The 23,388-nt window shown below is 51.0% G+C and overlaps 1 protein-coding gene across 1 annotated transcript in view; it reads right to left on the bottom strand.

The window, feature by feature from the left end:
- The window catches only part of PGBD5 (piggyBac transposable element derived 5), a 97,276-nt gene that overhangs the window by 26,234 nt on the left and 47,654 nt on the right, over window positions 1–23,388 (bottom strand). Inside the window, exons 2-3 of the mRNA XM_052641459.1 lie at window positions 15,502–15,929; window positions 10,302–10,436 (exon numbers count right to left, since the gene is read on the bottom strand). Of these exons, the coding sequence (XP_052497419.1) occupies window positions 10,302–10,436; window positions 15,502–15,929 (563 nt within the window). The remainder of the gene's footprint in view (window positions 1–10,301; window positions 10,437–15,501; window positions 15,930–23,388) is intronic.

Genomic DNA, 23,388 nt, shown 5'->3' with positions numbered 1-23,388 from the left:
GAGAGGCACAGGACAGCTTCCATCATCGTGCAAAATGGAATCTGCAGTAGAGACTTTTACTGTCTGAGCTACAGCTTGTTTGGCAAGTGTCTTTAGAACAGAAAAATGTATTTTTCAGTTGCCAAGCTTTTCACTTTTCCTAAAAAAAAAAAAATTTTTTTTCTGGCTCCTATGATTGTTAACTCTTTCATATACACATTTAGAAAGAGGGAAGAAAATTATTAATACATGGTATTACACTTTGCCCCATGATATTATCACTGATACTGTGTATTTTTTATTGACATCATAACAGAAAGAATCTCAGGAAACATGGATTACAGTGGTAATACCTTGGGAGATGCCTGCACCACCTGTCTGGCTATCTTAGCCCTACTTCTGAAACGCCCCGAGACCTCGTGAGACAGGACCTGGTCCATCACCACTTTTCCCAAAAAGACACTGGTTAAAGCTGTGATCACGGATGGTCTCAAGGGTCATGAGGATGCACCAGCTGAAAATTCCACTAAGCTGTCACTGGGCCTTGATGGTCTTGACCACTGATCCTACTTCTGCAGAACAGAAGAGCATTGGGCTTTTCCACTGCTGGTGGGGGCATATCTGGGGATGGGGAAGTCAAGCGTTAGGGACTGTAACCCTTTGCTTAAACTTTGTATTCATTAATGACGCAGAGCAGGTGGAGGGTGTAACCCCAGAAATGAGGAAACAGAGCAAGAATGCCGCATTAGCACACCTGGAAACCACGCAGGATGGCCACACGGAGATGGGTAAGGCTGCCATCTGTGGAGGGATGGCCATGCATGAGAACCGTCAAGTTTAAAGGTGCTCACTCACAAGAGGAATGGAGTCTGTCCGGGAGACTGGTGAGGGCACAGCCCTGGACTCAAGGGGCAAAGGCTCTGCCATTTACTGCCTTGTGAGATTTGGGGAGAGTTAGCTGCTCTGAGCCTTGGTCTCCTCATTGATGAGATAACAATGCTCTGTGCACCTTGCAAGGCTATTCCATCATGTGCAAGCTGCATACACAGAAAGGATCTTTTTTATGGCAAAGCTTCATATCTGTGCTGTAACCTCTAGACACCCATGGCTATTTTAATTTAAATTAACTAAAAATTAAGAAAGATGAAGAATCCAATTCCTCAGTCAAGTAGTCAAGCACTCAGTCTACATGAAAACAGGGGCTGCCAGGGTGGAGCAACAGATACAGGGCGTTTCATCATCATGGAAAGTTCTACTGGACATGCTCACTCACACCCTCTCTGGCTCATCAGCCTGGTTTTCCAGCAAAATCTGTATGACATCACTTCACCGACAGTTTTCACCACCAGTGTTTTCTCATGCCACCTCTCACCATGGCCTCGGCCAGGAAGGGCTCACGTGCTGAGACTGTTCTCTGCCCGTCTTCTCTGGCTACACCTGCAGTACTACACGCCCTTACAAGAACTTTGCTTTTGTTTTATCCCAAAGCTCAGCTAATAGGTGATTCTGACTTTCAAAGTGATGGATTGAAGAGAAACTCTAGTTTGAAAAGATATGCACATCCCAGTGTTCACAGCAGCACTATTTACAACAGCCAAGACATGGGAGTAACCTAACTACCCACTGGCAGATGAATGGATAATGTGGTATACATATGCAATGGGATATTGCTCAGTCACAAAAAAGAGTGGAATAAGCTCATCTGCAGCAACATGGATGGACCTAGAGATTATCATACTAAGTGAAGTCAGTCAGAAAAAGAAAGGTATCACTTCTATGTGGAGCCTAAAAGCTTGACGCAAATGAACTTATTTACAAAACAGACACAGACATAAACTTATGGTCACCAAAGGTGGGGAGAAGGATAGATTAGGAATTTGGGATTAACAAATAAACACTGCTATATATAAAATAGATAAACAACAAGGTTCTACTGTATAGCACATGGAACTACACTCAATATAATAAACCATAACTGAAAAGAACATGAAAAAGAATATATGCGTATATTTAAATGAATCACTCTGTTGTTTACCTGAAACTAACACAACTTTGCAAATCAACTCCATATCAGTAAAACAACAATAGACTGGAGGAGGGACAGGTGGGCTCTTTGTACCCTTCTGAATACAGTTCCTTGGGAAGAGGGCCGGGGTGTAATCTGATCCAGTTAGCGTCTGATTCACTTAGATGGCACTTAATAATTTCTTTCTTGTCTCTGCTTTCCTATATGGTAAGGAGGGTTGAGCAAACTAACCCATTCAACAGACTGAGGAAATATTAGTGCTAAGCCATGTGCTCATGGACGTTGGGGTCTGTGACAGAGGTACTGTGCCACAGCCAGTCCCATCCTGGGACATAACCACATCTGACCTGCACCAGATTGAAACTGGCATCCCAGCCACTGCACAGTTAAACAGATGGGAAAACATCCCGCCCAGTTTCTGACTCCACACGCAAACTTCACTTTAGTTAATCAATTTCATTCTGAGCCTCATTTTCCAAGTTAGTTTTACCTCAGGAGTAACTCACTAGTCGGAGAAGGCAATGGCACCCCACTCCAGTACTCTTGCCTGGAAAATCCCATGGACAGAGGAGCCTGGTGGGCTGCAGTCCATGGGGTTGCTAAGAGTCGGACACACTGAGCGACTTCACTTTCACTTTTCACTTTCACGCACTGGAGAAGGAAATGGCAACCCACGCCAGTGTTCTTGCCTGGAGAATCCCAGGGACGGAGGAGCCTGGTGGGCTGCCGTCTATGGGGTCGCGGAGTCAGACACGACTGAAGCGACTTAGCAGCAGCAGCAACTCACCAGTACATAAAAAAATTAGAAGTTAAATAATAATAATAATAAAAAAAACCTTCAGCACAAATTCCTCAAATTCTTTCAACAGGAAAAGTATGTCTCAAAACAAGGGTGATCAGTCATAACTAGTGTTAGAACATCAATAATACAACAACAAAGCTGGGTAAGAACCAGACAGCTTGTGTGTAAATTTGATGCCCCAATCTCTGGGTCACAGACCAGTACCTCCTGTCAGATCAGTGGTGGCATTAGATCAGAAATAAAGTGCATAATAAACGTAATACACTTGAATCAACAGGAAACCATCACCCCCACCCCTGGTCCCTGGAAAAATTATCTTCCATGAAATCAGTCCCTTGGTACCAAAAAGGTTGGGAACCCCTGGGCTAAAAGATGAGTTCTCTCCCTGGGGACAGATCATGGCTCAGTGGTCTGGAGGGTGGGCTCCAGGGTTGGGAAGCGGGGTTTAAATTCCAGGTCTGCCCCTTGAGGCTGAGACTTCGGATGAGGCAGCAAATCTCTCTGGGTCCTGGTTTCTCACCATGAAATAGGGGCAGGTGGTTATGAAAATGAGGGATGCATGTAGTGTGCCTGAGTGTGGGACCTGGCTGAAGGCGAACACTCCAGGTATGCAAACTGTGCTTTTCTGAACTGCAGAAGCAGCTCATAAACCATGGCTTAGACTGAACGGAGGAGGGGCTTCCAGAGCTGCTGGTCCAGCCACACAAAGTGTAGGGCCCCTCATGGATACTTCCTGGGGCTCCTGGACACACCTGGTGCTGTGTCCGGGGCAGGCGGCAGGGTCCAATGGCCTGAGGTCTCCGTTTTGATTTCTGCCTTCTGAAGTTCACTCCTCCAGGACAGGTGCACTCAATGAGCGAGAGACCATGTTTGTCCAGAATGGTTCTACCCGACTCGGCACCCCGCACCCCTGACCCTCCAGAGACTGGCTGTTCTCTGCAAGTGCAGCACTGGCCCCTAATAGAGCTCCACGTGGGGCCCCCATGCTCAGCCACACCCACCTCTGCCAGGTGCCCTTCCCCTCACCGCCTCCCTCTAAAGGGACCCTGGGTCTCAACTGTCCTGGCAGGAGGCCTAGCTCAACACATTCAAATGGGAGAACTCGGCCTTTTTGATCATATCAGTTTTTTTTTTTTTTTTTTTTAAATTAGGAGACTTTTCTTTTCCCCTCAAAGAGTCTCAGGGCTAAACAAATCCTCATAGGTCAGCACAGCATTAACTACACGATGGGTTGGTTTTTCCCACTGTATTCTCAATCTTTTTGACACTACAGACAGAACAATAGTCTCCATGGAGATGGTCTCCTTTTTCACCCACAGAAGGGACACAAGGCTTCCAAGACAAGTGACCTCAGTGCCCCAGACTGAGGACCCCAGCCACCTGTTGACACAACTCCCCTGAACTGGATATGTACCCTTCTGAATAAACCTCTCCTTTCACCCTCACTCAGCTCACTGGGAGTGCAGACGAAGGCACATGCAGGTGCCTGCTGGGCCAGGCAGCTCCCAGCAGGCCTGTGACACAAAGACACTCTCTGCAGTGCCCCACACGCCTTTGATCTGAAAATGGCAGCAGTTTTGCAAAAAGAAGGCATCAGCTGCGGTCTCAGAGCACAGAACACTTGTGCCTAGGGAGCAAGACCATCTCAGTATTGTCAGAGCCTCATGTCACAAATGATTTTCCGCATGCTTATTCCACTGCTGTTAAAACATGGAGTCACACAGCCTAAAGCTCCTCCGTGGGATCTGTGACGAGTACCCCAGGGTGTGGGCGCCCCAGAGGATGAAGGGCCTCCACCAGCTTTGAGGATTATTCACTGTGGACAGAAACATGCTGTGGGTCATCTCATTTTCCTGAAATGGACACTTCGAAGGCATGGAAATCCTCTTTGTGGGTGTCAGAGACATCAGCCGTGTTTCAGATGCTACGTTCACACACCCTGGCCCCCAGCGGGGTTGCGGGGTGCCTTCTCCTCCCGCTCTGAGGGGCTCCTGCGAACAGTGCCCACAGCACAGGGAGCCAGCCAGCACCGGAGCTCACACTCCTGCCCCCACCTATCAGCCTTCAGATTTGGGGTAAAAGACTCAGGCTCTTAGGTGTTCCTGCTCGGAGGCCATGCTCAGGGCTGGCCTGCAGTGAGTAACCCTGGCTCCTGCCTGTGCCTTCAGTGTCTGCCCTCGTGGTCCGCCCTCCCATTAGGGCGCCACATGCCCTGGTCTCTGCACCCTAGAAGCCTTTCTTAGCCCCACGGGTGCCCTCCAACAGCCTCACAGCCCTCCAGGATTGCATCATTCACACTGTACTTAGGAATATTTTTTTAACTGATATTTTAAGTATAGCTGAATTACAATGTTGTGTTAATTTCTACTGTAGAGCAAAGTCACTCAGTTATACATACACACATTCTTTTCCATTACAGTTTATCGCAGGATCCTGAATATAGTTTCCTGTGTGATGCAGCAGGACCTTGTTGTTTATCCACCCTGTAACAGTTTGCACCAGATAACTGCAAACTCCCAATCTTGCCCTTCCTTACCCTTCTCCCCCTTGTCAACCACAAGTCTGTCTCTGTGCTGGGAGTCCATTTCCGTTTCATAGATAAGTTTATTTGTATCATATTTTAGATTCCACATGTAAGCAATATCAGATATTTGTCTTTCTCTGTCCGGCTCACTTCACTTAGTGTGACCATCTCTAGGTCCATCCATGTTGCTGCACAAGGCATTATTTCATTCCTTTTTCTAGCTGTGTAGTATTCCATTGTCTTTATTCCTCACGAATATTTTTCATCTTCTGCCTCTCCTGCGAGAGAGGCCATGAGGGTTCCATTCACCTCCAGGCCTTCAGTGCCCAGCACAAGACTAATTCCATAAAGTGTCCTTAGAAAGCAATCTTCACTTAGGTTTTCCTTCATAGAGGTCTTGTTTTCTTGTCTATATTGTAAGCTTTTTGATAACAGGAATGTCTTTGACTTTAGAAGGGAAAAAAAAAAAAAAAAGCTGGCAAACCCCTTAGGCTCTAGAGAGGCAAGGTTCAAGAAGCCATTATGGTCCCTGCCCTCCACGAGTTCAGAATCCAGGAGACCTGAGACACACACAGGCTGTGTGAGTCAGTGGCTAGCAGAAATCCCTCTGCAGTGGAAATGATAGGATGGAGACAACGATATATTGAGAGAGTCCTATCCATCTATCAAGAGATATAGGTATTTATTTCAAGAAACTGATTGTTTGATTATGGAGGTTTGTTAAGTCCAAAATCTCAGGACAGCCTGGCAGGCTGGAGACCCAGGTTAGAGTTGCAGTTCACATCCAAGGCTGTCTTGCTGGCAAAATTTCCTCTCCTTTCTATTTAGGTCTTCAGCTGATTTGATGAGGCCCACCCACATGATGGAGGGCAATCTGCTTTACTCAAAGTCTACTGATCCAAATGTTAATCTCATCTATAAATATCTCCACTGGGTATTCTGGGACATCCAGAATAGTGTTTGACCAACTATCTGGGTATTGTGACCCAGCCAAATTGGCATAAAATTACCCATCACACCCTCTGAACCCTGCTCATGCCAGAAGGTAAAACCAGAAAGGCCAGCTTGGGAAAGAGGAGACGAGGAACCGGCACTCATGGGCATCCTGCGACACCAGCGCTGTCTGAGTCTGACGCAGAGTTCCTGGGAACACTACAGGTGACCAAAAGCACTCCTCGCGCATGGAATGAGGGTGACAGTGCTGGGACCAGGGGCCAAGTACATACACCGTCCCGGCCACTCACCTCCCGTTACTAGGAGTCCCACAGGCACAGCAGACAGAGCAGCCTGACTTGGGGAGAGTGACCAGTGCTGAATGTTCAACCAGACTGTGGTGCCAGGCGACCCCTCCCCCGAGCTGCAGCAGCATCCACCATGCATCTGAAAGGCGCTTTGCTTGCAGGGGGTTCACTCTGTCTGTGCGGCAGCGTATCGTTCCCCTACTAAGAGAGGGGCTCCCAGCTGTTCTGGGTGACGACGAAGTTCTGGAAACGGATGGCAGTGATGGCTGCACAACACACTGAGTGTACTTAGTGCCGCTTAATGGTCAATTTTATGTTATGTTTATTTTATCCCAGTAAAAAAAAGATATGCTCCTTCAGAATAGGCCCACATACACCATACAAATTTCACCCTCCCCACTCATATATATGACAACTTGCCAGATTATCAGAAGCCCAAGGGCCCACTGCTACAGGCAGCGGTCTCCTTCACAGGGAAAAGTGGAGGGCCTCATGTGGCTGCTCCTCAGCCCTGAGCACTGCAGGCTGGCACTGTCACTTGCTGATCTGTTGTCCAGTGTTTGGTGCACGGTGACAACAAGATAGACATCTTGGAGCCAAGCACTTTACAGTGAGCAGGCCTTCAGCGCAAGTCTACAAATGTCAGATGGGGGAGCAGGCCCATCACGAGTCAGACCCCACGTACAAGGCTTCTGGAAGGAGGGCTAGAGGGGAGGTCTGAGGACAGACGAGGCGGTACCACCTCACCGACTGGGACGGCAGCTCCATGAGGGTCTAAGTGTGTCTCTGAAGTGACCACACCTTCTCTGATGCCTTCTTTCTCCTGGGAACTTTTTACTCCCTGCCTCTTGCACTCCAAGGAGTGAAAGATATTAACTTGTTAATTTTCAGGATAATATAGTTAATTTCATCTCTTCTTCCACATACCTCCCTACAGTCTCTTCAGGAGGTATATCACAGAGGACTTTTAACCACTTTCATATGATTCCCCTTTAAATGAACTCAAGAGCAGTGGACACATAGGTATTAAAAACACTGGGGTTCTTCTTGGCACCCTCCCTTTCAACTGCACTGTCTGGCTAGCTGTTCGCTTCCCTCCTTATGCAGGTGCCCTGTGGGGATGTACTCACTCATCTGAGGGTTGGAGCTGACCTTTACTGGGACCAGTTGAGAAATCACTGACCAATCTGTAATACTTTTCTCACTTAACCCTTGGTCTGGAATCTTTCAAGTGGAGCTAATCACCTGGACTTACCTCAAAAGCATGCAGTCCAGCCAGCACACCTTTAAGTCTCAGCTGAATGACACCATAAAGCCGAAGCCAGGCCTTGGTCTCCCCAGAAATACACCTGTAAACCCCTGCCCCTTCCAGGTATCAGCTGAGTCCATGACAGGTAAAAATAAGAAAGTTATGTGGTCAGCTTTGCAGACCCTAACTGGCAGGCTGGAGGGTAGTTCTGTTACTGTGTAACAAACAACCACATTGCTCAGGGGCATGTGATACATTGTTCCATGTGGTTTCCCAACTCCAGTGATCCAGCCTGGACATTTGCTCATGGTCAGGGTGGAAAGGCCAGAGGAGAACCAGCGCACCTTCTTTCTAGCCCCTTCACGTACCACGTCTGCTGCACGCCATCAGCCAGCCTCGGATCTGCTACCAGTGAGAGGACAGCAGGGGGCAGAGGGCCATTTGGGCAGCAGGCTGGCCACAGTCTCTTTAGGTTCAGCAGCTTGGATTCTCCAGTGGATAAAATCATTTAGAATAATTTATTTAACAAATTAAAATGAAGAAAACATGCTTGCATACATTACCCCATACATAATGCTAAAAAAGATAAGAATCATAGAACTCTGCAGTGGAAGGGGCCTCACTGATTAAGTTACCCCATCCCTTCACTCTACAGATAAGGACACTGATATCCAGGGCAACTGGGAGTCAGCTCAGTTCACACAGAAAGCAGCAGAGCTGGGCCTCAGGACCTAGGAGGGGCCCCTGGACAGAGCAGGACTGACCACCTCATCTGGGAAATGTAGGGGGTGTAAGAACAGAGGAGATGCAAGTATGAAGGCTCAGGGGGTGGAAGGCACCCCCTGCCCCTCGCACCACGGCTGGATCTTCCCAGGCTACTGCCTAACCAGAGTTAGGACCTGGGGAACCAAGACAAGGGTCAGGATGCTAAAAGACCACTGTCCCCAGGCCACATGGGTCCTCTGCAGGCAGAAGTGTCCCTCCCTACTTTGCTGCCACCACAGGCACCTTCCTCTGGATCAGAGAAGTGGGGAGGCTAAGGAAGTCCTCACTCCCCTGCCGTGAGACGGGTGAAACCAAGGGCGTCTGTGCAAATGGGGCTTCCTGTTGCTTCAGCCACAGTGGAGGCAAGACCAAGGACAGGAGCTGCCAGCTTCAATTCTGGCTTCTAAATTCAAACCCTCAAGCTGCACAAAGCCTCCTAGAACCAGAGAGTTTTAGAAATAAAAGGAAACTTCAAGGTACCAATCCAAACCCTTTACTTTATAGATGAGGATTTTATAGATTTCATAGAAACTGGAAGGAAACTGCACACACAGTCAGAAGAAGACCTGCGGCCTTGCAGGGAATGGTCCTGCTTCCTCGCTACTCATTAAATTTACAGTAAAAAGGAAATGGCACCAGAGGTACACAGGACCCACCTGTGAACATTCTATCAAGAGCCACACAGGCAGACTCCTAAGAAGGCAGAGCCATGATGTCACTGTCTGGCCCGATGCTGCAGGCAACAGCACTCAGTAAGAATTTATTCAAAGAAGGACTGAATGTCATACGTACAGTGAAATGGACTCCCCGATCCCCAGAGCAGTGTCACCACAAAGGATACTACAGAATTGGCAGGCACTGTGCGGTAATGGAGAGCCCAGGCGGTACGTCCAGAGTGGTTTCCACTCTGGGGTGGGTCCCTGTGATAACAGTCTGCAGCCTGTAGGTGAGGCCAGCTGGAGACCCCAGGCCCAGCCTCACCTGAGGCCCTGAAGCCCAAGGGAAAGGTGGGCTGCTGCGGGGCACATGCATGGGGGCACATCCAGAGGAGATGCTCAGCTTAACCTTCCTATGACTCCTTTCCTGTGGGGGCAGGAGGTATGCCAACCCTCACGCCTTGGGCCTGGTGCTACAGCCTGGCAGGGCAGTGAGGCGGGGTCTGCTTTGCCAGCCCCCCTTCCTCCTGTGTGCTCTGCCCCCTGCCTGCTCCAGGAGCTCAACGTCTAACGCTGTTCCTACAGCAGAGCTTGGCCACCTCTTCCAGAAGAGAAGAGCAGAGCAGGGAACAGATGGCATGGCTGGCTCAGAGAATCGAGCTCCTAAGGCCACTGCAGCCCCAAGGAGGTGTCCTCGGGACTGGAAGGGAGGACAGGGATGCGGTGGGGGGTGGGGGCCTTTCTGGGACATTACACGGGGTACTCTCAAGAGTCACGGCAGCCACCTCTGTGCCCACTGTTCTGGTGAAGCCGCTGGCTTACGCTGCAGGTACTGAGCCCTGATCTGTGTTTACAGCTGTTATTTAATCAGAGGGGCTGGGGCGGGCATGAAGGAACATGCAGGGGACAGTGCCAGCTACCCCCGTTCCCCTGCAAGGAAGAGAGCAGCCCAAGCCAGCCTCAGCTGCAGCATCCAGTCAAGCGCAGTGAACAGGGTAAGTGAGCAAGTTCACTGGTTACCAAATCCTCCCTGCCCTCCAGGGCCGGCCCAGGGCTCACCTGGATGATGAAGCCGGTGGAAGAGCACTGCCGGACCCAGAGGCTAAATTTCCGCTTTTTCCTCTTCCGCAGCTCCCTCTCCGTGCATGTGGCAATGAACACAGGGTCCTCGTCAATCAGGGGTTCATGTAGCACCTGCCAGGAAAGGCGAAGCAGAGACTCAGGAAGGCAGCATGAGCTCAGGGGCTCAACAGATCTGGGCTCAGATCTAGTCTTTGCCTTTGATCAGCTGTGTGGCCTTGGCTAAGTTACTTTATTTCTCTGATCCTGAGTGTCCCTGGGTCTCCTCAGTTGTCTACACCAGTGTTTGGAGGAGGATTAAGTAAGAAACTGTATGCAAAGCACTTAGCCAGTACTTAGTAAACGGAAATCGTCATGATACTTAGTTATTGACGTTAAGGTCCTCAGTCCAAACTCTCACTTGGGAGAGGGACCTCCCAGCTAAACATGCCCGCGGAGGGCAGCTACTTCCTTTCAAGGAAGACCTTTCCACTGATGGACGTTCCAATCGCTCACTGACTGAAAGCTGATCTACATCTGACCTAAACCTACTGACCTGAGTTCTCCCCTGTGAGAAATGGAGACAAACACGTGATTTCTTTAGGTTTTCTGAACAGCTCTCACACTAGCCCTTGACCTTCTTTTTCCCAAGTCAAACATTCTCTTTTTAAAAACCATTCCTGAAATGACCCAGTTCCCTCGTTGCCATGACCCAGCCTCTGGCTCTCCCCCAGGTCATCATGTCCTTTCTGACATGGGACTCCTCAGACAATTTTTAAACTCACTGCACCTCTTCCTGCTTTTTCATGGCATGATAACAGGACTTTTTTTTTCAGTTATAAGACAATGAAGCAAAAAGAAACAGCACAAAAAAAAACAAGTTCCAGAGGTGTTTCAAGTTCTGTTTTTGCAAGCTAAAGCGTTGGGGGAGACTTGCGGGTAAATTTTAGGAACCTGCTACACTTTCCTTCCAATCCAATTTCAAGCATACTTACAAACTGGTACGTATGTGTGGTTCACTGAAATGTATTGACAGAATGCTAGAAACACTATGATTCCAAGAACTCTTCCCAACTCTCTGGTTCAGGGGCTGGCAAACCGCAGCCCAGCCCACTCCCCGCTGTAAATCAAGTTTTACAGGAACCCACCATGTCCTTCGCTGATGTATTGTCGGTAGCTGCTTTCAGGCTACAAGCTCCGAACACAGACCACATGGTCCTCCAAGTCTAAAATACCTGGCCACTGTGAGCCAACGCCACTCTCCATCAGGGCTTTTCAACTTGAATGAACAAACTAGTCACCTGGGAATCTTACTGAAATGTGGCTTCTGTTCCAGTAAGTTTGGGGCAGAGCCTGAGTTTCTGCATTTCCAACAAGCTCCCAGGTGACGTGAGAACATGCCCTGATGATGGCAGAACAGAGATTAATACTCACCAACTGTGACATGGGCAGTAGCCTTCCATTCTCCTATTAATATTAACTTGAATTCCACTTGAGAAATAACTGCCTTGCAGTGTTGGGTCTCAGGCATGCACACCAGCCCTTGCAGTTTTCTATTGTTGGAAGCAAGAGCTGTTGAACAAGGCCTGCCTTGCCTTGAACTCATGAAGGGGAGACTGGAGAAGCTGACCCATGCCCAGCTCCACGTGGCTCATCAAATATTCAAAGCCCATTTGGATCCACTCTAAAAGGATGGCCGAAAGTCCCACACATGGGCTGGGGGAGCGGCGGATGGAGCAGAGTGGGGAAGATGAGGCCCTCTCCCAGCTCTTCAGAAAGCTGCTGTCCTCTATTCCATCTGCACTCACCACAGCACAGAATCCATTCAAATTTATATTTCATAAGGTGTTTCACCAAAGTAAGAGAGTCAGCAGCAGCTCCCGGCCTCCGTGGCTTCTCCTCTTTCCTACTCTCCTTGCGGGAATGTGGAGCAGTCACAGTGCAGGGCAGGGCGTTCTACAGAACTCCAAACACAGCCTCCTCCCCGCCAGGCCACAGGGCACCAGCGCCACCTCAGCCAGTGCTGTGTCCTCAGGCCCTCCTCGTGTGACGGCTCGGGTGAGGGGCAGGCATTGGGCAGGCAGACAAGGCAGTCGCGTACTTTCACAAGATCCTCCACTAACTAACCTGCCCCCAGGCTTGAGAAGATGCATTCAGTCTCCCCATTCAGTATCTGTGTATGAATACTCATGCGTGGGGACATACCACAGCTTGGGTTACAGGTCGATTCTGGGGACCCTCTGAAGACTATGTAAACTCACCCAAAGGGTCACATTTGCTGGAATAAAAAGGAGACTGCAGGGCAGAGGGTGTGTGTGAGGGTGCTGTGTGCTGAGGTGGGGTGTGTGTACAGTACTCCCAGAGCCACTCCTGGGAGTCAGGAACACAGCAGCCACACGTCTGGTGGAGATGGAACAGGGGCTGTTCCCACTGGTCTCACAGGTAGAGTGAAGTCCCGTCAACAGAGCTCTGAGCCCTCAGGGGAGGTGGGCGGCGACTCGCAAACACACCTCCTTGAATGGAATGTTTCAGAGCCAACTGGAAAGCCAGGAAAGCTTGAAAGTTTCCTTTGTTTCACTTAACAAAGACATATGAGATGCTGATGTTTCTGTGTGTAAGGATGAGGAGGCCTTCACGGCAGAGGCTGAGCGTGTGCCCAGAGCCACCACGTCAACAGCCCACATTGGTAGGACCCCAGCTCGTAGGAAGGCCCAAGGGTGCTCCACACACTACACGCACACTTACTGGTCTCATCCCCTTTATCTGACAGCCTCCTGACAGAGGTGGCTCAATGGGGGCCCAGAGTTGGGAGGAAGAGGAAATTCCAGGTGGTCATCAGCACATTGGAAAGCTGACCCCAGGGATTCTGATTTCCCCTCTGCCTCAAGTTCTGTCTGTTGGGTGGTCTGTACTAGGTACTGTTTGCCCCCCAGACTCCCTTTCCACCTTCTCACCCTGCACTGGGGCCTGGAGGGCAACCTCTTATAAACCACATGCTGGGGCCCTGCCCCCAAGGCCTGCCTTTTGTGGCTACAAGAGAAGGATGAACAAGAGACTAGGGGCCTGCCTGCCTGTGCCATCCGCCCCCTCAGGCTGAAGCCATTGCTCTCCCTCCTCAGCATTGCAGCTTCCTGTTGTTGCCAGCCCAAGGGATCGCCACCTTGATGATCCGCCTAAACCCTGAATGCCCATAGTCCCTGCTTCCAGTTCTCTGTAACTGCCCTTCTAGAACACAGCATTTGTTTCCTGCTGGGATTCTGACCACCACACAGAGCATGGGATGGAAAATGGTAGCAGCAAGAACAAATACCTTTGCAAGTACAAAGGCGAAAAACTAAATAAAATTTATAAAAGAAAAAAGCAAAGGGAGGGGAAAAACAAAAGAACCTAACACGGCCAGAGAGCCACTTCCCAATCTAAAGCTCACGTCAGTCCCTCTTGTTTCAGTGTCATCAACTGGATCCAAAGGAAAGATGAGCGCAGCAAGAATAAAGTGACCACCTCTTCAGGGTCTCTCCTCACAGCCGTCTGCGGGCACAGGAGGGCAAGATCCGGGGGGCAGCACTGCCCCATCACAGCACCCCTGTGTGGGCTGGGAGGGGGTGAGTCCACACAGCTCAGAATTTGCTAGTGGGTGCTGCAGGTGCCCACTGGCCAAGCAGACCCCAGGGCCACACACGCAGGTGGCCATGGGGATCACCTGGGATGTAGGTCTCAGTGTCCGATGCTGCTGCTCCAGAAGGATCAGACAGCATGGGGTTGATACCTGGCAGGCACACAACAAACATGGGTATAATCACAGGTATAGCTTGTCTAGGGGCTGGAAGGGCCTTCGGCAACCTCATCTTCAGGCTGTTAAATACTAATTACCTAAGGAGTTGGTTGGTTAACTCTCAAAAGACAGTTAGACCTAGCAAGCACTCAGACCTCTCCAGCAGCTCTTCTAATGTTTGACTCCAGTATGGTCAGAATATTGTTTTTTCCCCTTGTGTCCCAGCCAATGTGTCTCTGGTTTGGCTCATTTTCAACCAAGCAAACATTCAATGAAACAAACCAACCAACCACACCCAGCCCTGTACTTGGTCCTGTAGGGCTGGTTATATAAGGCAGAGGTTGTGTCCCCTAAGACCCCATGTCTTGGTAAGAAGGAAAGTGAAGGCCAAGATCAAACAGCATTTGCTGCCCTGTAAATAGCGGCAGGATTTGGGAAACCAGGAATCACAGGGGGCCCTGGAGCTGGGAAGCCTGCAAAGGCAGAGAGGGCATTATCTTCCCCACAGAAACCCCATGCTTTATCTTCCCCACAGAAACCCCATGCTAAATCCCTGTGCAGTGAATATAGGATAGGGAATTTGGAGGGTATCTCTAAGAGAACCGCAAAAAGAGCTTGAGGCTTATTACAAAGGCCCTTAAGGAAAAGCATAAAGAAGTTTAAGTGTACAAATGAAAGAGAAGTAAGATTTTCATCTCCATATGGAACAAGTCAGAGGGAATCTGGCTCACTTAGGCCAGGAACCTCCTGATGATTTGGTAGAGCAATCTCTGGGAAGAGTCACCTTGTCAGTTTACCAGACCAGCCGAGCAACTTTGAGGATGACTTCTGGAACTTTGTCACCACAGCCAAATGCGACTGCCATAGTCCACCGGCGGCCAGGGCTGGGAGCCAGGAACTGAGAGCAAACACAGCCCCATTTAGGTAGTGAGGAAGGTGAGGGGCTGTGACAGTCAAGCTCATGGCTGACAGCTGGCTGCAACTCCCTCAAAGACACTCACTCTCCATGCACGCCGGGTACCCAGCGCTTGAGCCACTCCCCTGGTCCGAGAACGCTGGACCCCAGTCTCCTTCCCTGCACCCCTAGAAGGCCGCTCGCTTTCCTTCATCACCAGAAGGTGAGCACGGTACTCAGAGAACACAAGAAAACGAACACTACCCTGCAAACCACAGCTGAGAAAGAAAGGGTAATTAATGGAGAGGGAGGACGAGGAGAAACGAGGAGGGAAACGCTCTCGGAGCAGAATGCTAAATGTGGTTTGGGGCCGTTCTTCCATCACCTTCGTCTGATCAGATGGGGGTTGTGGCCGCGCAGGGATTCCCCGGAAGTGACCTCGGGGTACAGGCGGGATGGGGGAAGCCACGGTCACCACCGCCTCCCTGCCCGCTGCCACCCCGGGAGGCCCAGCCCGGGGCCCACGGCCTCACCTGGGTTTGGGAAGGCCTGAAGGCAGAATCGAAGCCGCTCTGCAGGGAGTCCAGGAAGGGCTGGACCTTATAGAGGCCGTGTGTGGTCTGGCTGGAGCGGAAGGCCACGACGTGGAAGTACTTGAGGATCTTCTCGAAGCGGGCCTGGCTCATGACCAGCGCGAGGCTGCGGTTGCTGTAGAAGCCGCCGCTCCAGATGCTGAGGACCGACTCGCAGTGGGAGGTGCTGGTGGAGATGACGTAGCCCAGGAACGCCTTCATCTCCGGCAGCGTCACGTCCACCCAGGCGCCGTCGCTCCCGAACCGCTCCTGGAACTTCTTGGCGTACAGGTTGGTCTGCACCACCATGTTCTTGAGGACGTTGTCAGGGACGAAGAGCTGGAAGAAGTCCATGGCGCTGGCGCTGGGGGGCATCTTCCGGGTGGGACCTGGACAGGCAGGCCAAGCGCTACTGCTGCAGCCACCGCGTCCCCGAACTGGGCCTCCGCCCGAGCGCCAACCGCCCCCCACCCCCCCAACGCCCTCCCGGGAGGACCCAGATACCCATCCGGAAGCCATCCTGCCCACCCTCCAGACAGGACACCCCGCTTCTGTTCTCTGGACCCCGTGTCTCCCCTGAATCCTGCACACGCCTCCCTGTCCACCCCCACAGACCCGGCAAACCCAGAAACATGATCAGAAGAGAGAGACGCACAGGGGAGGGCAGCGGAGACCCAAAGGCACACTGAATTCTGAACAAAGAGCTCGGCAGGTCTTTCTGGCTCTCATTTCCCTGTAAATTAAGGTGACTTTGGAACGTTTTTACCACTTGAGGCCTGAAAGATTCCATTCAGGTGACAGCAATTTATCAGGCACTCTCTACCTGGTGTCTCTAAATTTATTAGTAAATAAATCTGAAGGGGCTTATTTAGATAATTTCACCAATGCAATAAAAATAGTTTTTACAGATGCAGGGACAGTCTTTAAAAATACACACACATACATACATCCTTAAGAAACATCACTTTCAACTCCAGGTAAAGCAGGCTAGCAGTAGGTAGAGCCTTACAGGAGACAAGCGTTGCTTCTGTACCTGCTGTGCTGTGCTTAGTCACTCAGTTGTGTCTGACTCTGCAACCCCATGGACTGTAGCCCTCCAGGCTCCCCTGTCCATGGGGATTCTCCAGGGGATCTCCCAACCCGGGGATGGAACCTAGGTCTCCCACGTTGCAGGCAGATTCTTTACCATCTGAGCCGCCAGGGAAGCCCTCATGATTTATAATCAAAGCTGTGCAAATTCTTCAGAACTGTAACCCCAGCCCCACCCCAACCTTTCTCTACTGAAAAACACCTTTTCTACAGCAAAACTAAGACTGACAATGTACAGGAGACATCCTAGGTCTTACTGATAAGTTCAGATGGGAAGATTCGGGAGGTGAAATCCTAAATTTACTTCTCACTGACTGCACAATCTTGGGCAGATTTCATCTCTCCTGTTCGTAAAATGGGCACAGTGAGAGCAGCCTCACTGGGCTGTCTGTGGGGCAGGATGACTGGAGGGTGCAGGGAAAGCACCCAACAGTGCCTGGCCCTACAGAGGTACCTATGACTATGTGACCTCTACTGAGACGGTATCCACAGGAAGCCAGAGATGGCGGGCTGAGGGCTAGAGAGTGCTTTAGTTGGCCTCGTTTTACAGAAGAGAGCAAGGCCCAGAGAGCAAAGTGGCCACCATATCTTCTTTCCTCAGTCATTTCTTAGAAGGGCTCCGGACAGTCCTGGTGCAGCAGGCATCGGCCCAGGCTGACTGGACAATGAGGCTGGGAAGACGGCCTCTGCTCCACAGCCACCCTGCTTGAAATAATTTTATTTCAGTGAACCTTATAGCTGCTGGTGGGTGAAGTCATACATTATTCAGGGGTAGCTCTCAAAAAGGAGGAAAACCAGCATTTTAATTGCTACATCATGCTGAGTAAGCAGAATGAAATCTTCTCTTCCAAAAGTTATGTTTAAAGTCATTTTGTTTCCCAGGCTACTTCAAAATGAATTCACACAACAGATCCAGGCCTGGCCAGCTGCTTAATGGGAAACTAGGAAGTAGCAGATACACTCTTAACTATTTAATTCGATTTACAAGCAGCCTCTATGGCTTTCTTCAGTAGTTGTGATTCTTCACATGTGAAGTGTTGTTATGGGCAGTCACTGGGAGGGAAGGAGGGCAGGGAAAGTGGGTCCCTGCCATCTACTAACAGAGTCCTGAAGGTGGGCAGATCCCCAGCCAAGATGAGACTCCCCCACTTTTGATTCACTGACCAAGAGTTTTTCCAGGGATTAACTGTGCAGTCCTCCCATCAGCCCATTCTGCAGGTGAGGAAACAGGAGCTGAGGAGTGTGAGGACAAGCCCAAGGCCACCCACCACTAAGTCCTTACAGCGGTGACCTTTGACCCACAGAGCCCAGGGCCAGCCCAGTAGCCTGGTGCTGCCTGTAGTTACAAAACCCCATCATCCTCTCATCCAATGGGGACGTGGCTGTCTGCACACAGCAAGTGCACAACTCAAGCCAGATGCTTAGTCCTCACACCACAGGACCTCCCACCGCCTCTGCAGTGGGCCAAGAAGGGTCCCAGAGCACAGCCAGGAGCAACTCTGGAGGGAAAGGAGACTCCACCTTGCAAAAAGGTAAAAGTAGCATGGAGATGGGGGAGGGAGCAGGGAGGCTGTGGGTTGGGGCAAAGAGCAGTGCCTGCCCAGGTTGATCCTGGTGTCCAGCTAATATACTCACACAGTTCTCTCCCCCTACCACTTCCACCCCTCCATGGTGCCACCATGCCACTCCTTCAAGGCCCATCACCACCACGAACCTGGTTTCCTCATCCTCCAGGGGATCAAACCCAGGACCCCAGAGGCCCACAGACCAGGGGCACTGACAGGCGCTCAGCAAAGCTCCACCCCCAGAGAGACACCCCAGTCCACCCCCAGCGAGGAAAGCAACCTCAGCAGCAACTAGAAAAGCAGACGCCCCATTTGTAAAGGAGACTGTCACTCGAGGGTGGCAGGGAATATCACACTAGGGTGTCGCAGTCCCCTCAGCAATAGAATGGAGTAAGAGAAGTATTTGGTCCCCAGAAGTTCTTGATGTGGTGAGGGAAGCAGGCAGTGGAGAGTGACCAGGTGATGTCTGGCTGCGGGAGGCTGTGTCCACAAGACGACCCTGAATCCAGATCCTGGGGACAGGTCTGCGAGGCTCCCTGAAGGGGCCATGTGGGATAGGCTGTATGGGTGTAGAGGCATCAGCCTAGAGGGCTGGGGGTGGGGATGTCAGAGTCTTTCAGGCAGAGAGACCATCTCGTGCAGAGGCCCTGTGCCCAGAGCCGACGGCTCACATTTGGTGGACTGTGCAAAAGGCGAGCAGCTGGAGGTGTGAAGGGGCACAGGGCTTAGGCTGGCCCCAGGGCTGGGCCAGTGAGGCACCGTTAGCACGTGGCCCACACTTGAGGGGGCCCCTTGCTGCACATGGAGGGGGTGAGGTCTGGGGCTACTCCTGAAGGGAGCGGGCAGAGCAGGTGGGTGGCCCAGGCACGCCCCTCTGTTGACTCCCCACCCAGTGTCCTCCAGGTGTGCTGGGCACAGCCAAGGACTACAGGTGAGTGAGGCTGTGGGGGGCCTGAGCCTGGGGTTGGAGGCCTCCTTCCAACAGCAGCCACATTCACTTCTCACTCTCATTTGTACAGGATAGGCAACGAAGGTTCATCCCTTAAATTGTGCCTGGACTGAAATCCCAGGTTCCCACTATCCCTCCCCTTTGCTCCTCCCTGCCAGTCCCCCAGTTCTCTCAGTCAGAAACCTGAACCACCATGAACCCCTGGTCTCCTGCACCCCTTATCTCCCCCACAGCACGTCCTGGCCCACCTCCACACTGCAACCAACCAGCCCCTGCAGCGCCCCAACGCACGTGGCTGCTGCCTCTGGCCTGAACAATGAAAACAGCCTCCCCCAAGGGCATGCCCCCTCCCCCCAAAATTGATGGAAACAGGGAAATTATTTTAAAAACACAAACTGAACCACAATACTCTCCTGCTTAATGAAAATACTCTCATGCTTTCTCACTACACTAAAAGCAAGTCCACATTCCTTGCAAAGCCTTTAGGGTCTGGGGCCCTGCGTGCCCTACCCCCAGACTCATTCTGGACCACTCTCCATGCCGAGCAGGCACAGAGCTCACAAGCAGAGCTGGTGCCAGGCCTGGGTCCTGGCATCTCCTTCCACTGCAGGGCCTGCATCCCCTTGGCCTCCAGATTCATTACGCGTCCCCTCCTTTTGGCTTTCCTGCCCATCAGACAGGGCTTCTCATCTCAGCCCTCACTGGGTCTCCCTCCTTGTGTGTATCAGCCTATGGGTGTTTTGGTCGAAACTCACTCTTGCTTTGTCTACTCTGCTGTCCCGCCCTCAGAGGTCAAGGCTGTCGTGTCACCTTACATCCTCGGAGCCCGCTACATGGTGTGTTCGACACATCCCTGCTGAGGGTGGATGGAAAGGAAGTGGTGGAGGAAGGAGCCACGCTCACCAGGGAGGGGAAGCTTCAGTGCTGAGCCCCCTGGGCAGGGTCTGGTGTCAGGACAACAGCCCCTGTGCTGATGTGCCCGGTGGACAGGTCAGGTCGGCATGGGGCTGGCACACCACTGGCCATACCTCCTCGAGGATACCAAGGCAAGGTGGCCAGGTGAGCCCTGGGTGGGAGACGCTTGGTCACGGGCATGATGTGGGAGGGGGTGCATGACAGACACGCACCAGGTGCCCAGCTCGGATGAGTTGGCTTGGGGTCTTGTTGGGTTTGATTTCCTCACTCTCTCCCTGAACTGAAAGAAACCGCTGGAGAACTCCTCCTGGCCCTTCTGCATCTTCTGATGTCTTTTTTCCTCCTCTCTGTCACAGCTGCTGGCTGTGTGACCTTGGGCATGCCAGACTACCTCTCTGTCTTGAACTGAAGAACCACCCTAGAGTGAGGAGAAGTCAGACAAGAGCCTGTCTTGCCCAGTCTGCCCTAAGGCCCACTGAGGCAGGTCCCAGTGCCAAGGAAGCCGCTCCTGCTGCTCCCTCGTTCCACCCACCACACCAAGCAGACCCAAGGCCAGTGGGCACCCCTCATGTGGCACTGACCCCCACCTCTGCTCCATCTGGAAGAAAAGGCTGGCTTTGTGTGCTTTTGAAAGCACAACCTTTTAGAGACTGACACTTTCATTTTGAGATGAGATTTGCATTTTGCACACACTGGTACTTTTTGGTACAACTAGTCAGCAGTGTGGCAACATACATGAGAAACACAATATTTTTAATTAATGATTTAAAAATAATAAAATAACTTCTCTCCAGGCCAAATCAAACAGATGTAAAAATATAACTGGAATGTCCTGCATTGTCACAAAAGTATTCCTCTTGTCTGAGACATGAAAAGAAACTTAAGGCTTGGGACTTTCCTGGTGGTCCAGTGGCTAAGACTCCATGCGCCCAATGCAGGGGACCTGGGTTCCATCCCTGGTCAGGGAACTAGGATCCCATATGCCACAACCAAGGCCTGGTACTGCCAAACAGGCAAGTTTTGCCTGGAGTACAAAATAAAGCAGGGCAAAGGCTGACAGAGTTTGGCCAAGAAAATGCACCAGTCATAGCAAACACCTTCTTCCGACAACACAAGAGAAGACTCTACACATGAACATCACCAGATGGTCAATACTGAAATCAGACTGATTATATTCTTTGCAGCTGAAGATAAAGAAGCTCTATACATGCCAGCAAAAACAAGATCAGGAGCGGACTGTGGCTCAGGTCATGAACTCCTTGTTGCCAAATTCAGACTTAAGTTGAAGAAAGTAGGGAAAACCAATAGACCGTTCAGGTATGACCTAAATCAAATCCCTTACAGTAGAAGTGACAAACAGATTCAAGGGATTAGATCTGATAGACAGAGTGGCTGAAGAACTATGGATGGAAGTTCGTGACATCATACAGGAGGCAGGGATCAAGAAATCACGTGACAAAGCACTGGTACAAAGAGAAGGGATGACATGCTACCTTCAGAAACGTTCACTGCATGAGGCACACACACACACACACACACGTGAGAAATCACCTGTCCCACAGAAAACAAGGCTTATGTGTGATAGGCAACACCAGTGTCTTGACTTCAGAGCAGTCAACCTGCTCTGAAGCATCTCCTGGGTGTTCACTGCGGGGCAGAGGTGCTGTGATCACCTCCACGTGCACCGAGCTGAGGTAGCCACTGGGGAAGAAAGGATGGCAGCCACCCTCCCCTGGGTGCCCTCCTGAGGCTCCCCTCGGTCCAAGGACCTACTGTGTCCTCTCTGTCTGGAGCAGCGGTTTTCTATAGTCAAGCTCAGGTGCACAGACCATTCTTCAGACTCAGTGAAAAGAAATCAAGTCAGACGTTATTTGTACAGGCAGAACAAGGAACTCTGACTCCTCTGATCAGATCTGGGTCTCGACATAAGTAGTGAGGTAATAAGTCAGGAAAGGTTGTAAACTGTGTGCCTGGCACAGTGTTGCCACACAGCAGACTCAGATGTCAGTCAGATGAATCAGATGTCACTGTAACTGCAGTCCCTTACAGGCAGTAACCCAAAGGCCAGGAGATGACAAGGCTGTTCTGTGACGGTTCCTGTGTCTGTGAGTCCTTCCACAGACACTGTTGAGAAAGCGTGGCCCCGGCTCCCTTCCCCACCCTCAACCAGGCCCACTCTGCCCCTCCATACCAGGCTCACTCTCAACCCCCCGGGCCTGGACCAGGCTCAGCCCACTGAGATCTTCTTCCACCAAACCCACAGCTTTCCCTTCTCCTTCGAGCTGAGGAGGGAGGTGTGTCTTAAGGATGGGCTTGTGTACAGCTGGGGCTGGGGTGGGGAGCTGTCCTGCTCTGGATTTTGTGTCTACCTGAACCTCCGGGAAACTGCTGTTTCTCTGGCTTGCAGTTTTTCATTGGTAACTTGCCTCATCGCCCTTCCAAGACTAATGCAACAATAAGACAATGGTGTAAGGAATTTTTTAAAATTTAAATTGATTTTAATTGGAGGCTAATTACTTTACAATATTGTATTGGTTGTAAGTAATTTTGAGGAATATAAATAATCGTATTAGTGAGTCTCATATTGTGATTCTGAAATAGCTGCCATCTAGCTAAGTTGAGGCCCTGGACTGGTCCCAGCTCCATGACTCGGCAGGCGAGTGACCTTGGGCCCACTCCTTAACCTCTTTGTCTTGGTCTGTTTGGGCTTCTAGAACAGAAGACCACCGGCTGGGTGGCTCAGACAACAGCACTTTACTTCTCACAGTTCTGGAATCCAGAAGAGCGGGTCAGATCATGCGCAGGCAGATTCAGTGTCTGGCGAGAGCCACCTCCTGGTTCACAGCGGGTGTCTCCCTGCTGAGACCCCCGGGCCTGAGCACCTCCCCAAGTCCCACTTCCTCACAGCATCACAGGGCAGGGATCGGGTTTCAGCACAGGAAGTTGGGGGCACAAGCATTCAGTCCACAGCACTCTGAGCTGCAGTCTCTGTGTCGGCAAAGGGAAGATAACAGTAGTGTGAAATTCACATTGGGAGGGAAGATGAAGTGGGGCAACGTATGTCAAGAGCCTCAGGTGCCTCTCACACAGCTGACACCCAGAAATGGTGCACCATCACCTGCGGACAGCATCCCAGAGCCCTGCATCCTGGCTCCGGTCCCTCTCCCTGGAGTTCAGTTACCGACAGCTGTCACCAAACAGCAGCCTTGGTGACCGCATTCTGTATTTCATCTAGACGCTGCATCTGTTTTTCATAGGAGGCTATATTTTTAAGGCTCTGCTTGGATACAGAAAGGACAGAAGTGTTTTTCCCCACTTGGGGAGAACCTG

Source organism: Budorcas taxicolor, chromosome 5 (genome assembly GCF_023091745.1).
Source record: "Budorcas taxicolor isolate Tak-1 chromosome 5, Takin1.1, whole genome shotgun sequence".
Lineage (NCBI taxonomy): Eukaryota > Metazoa > Chordata > Mammalia > Artiodactyla > Bovidae > Budorcas > Budorcas taxicolor.
This window is presented reverse-complemented; position numbering and strand designations above follow the sequence as displayed.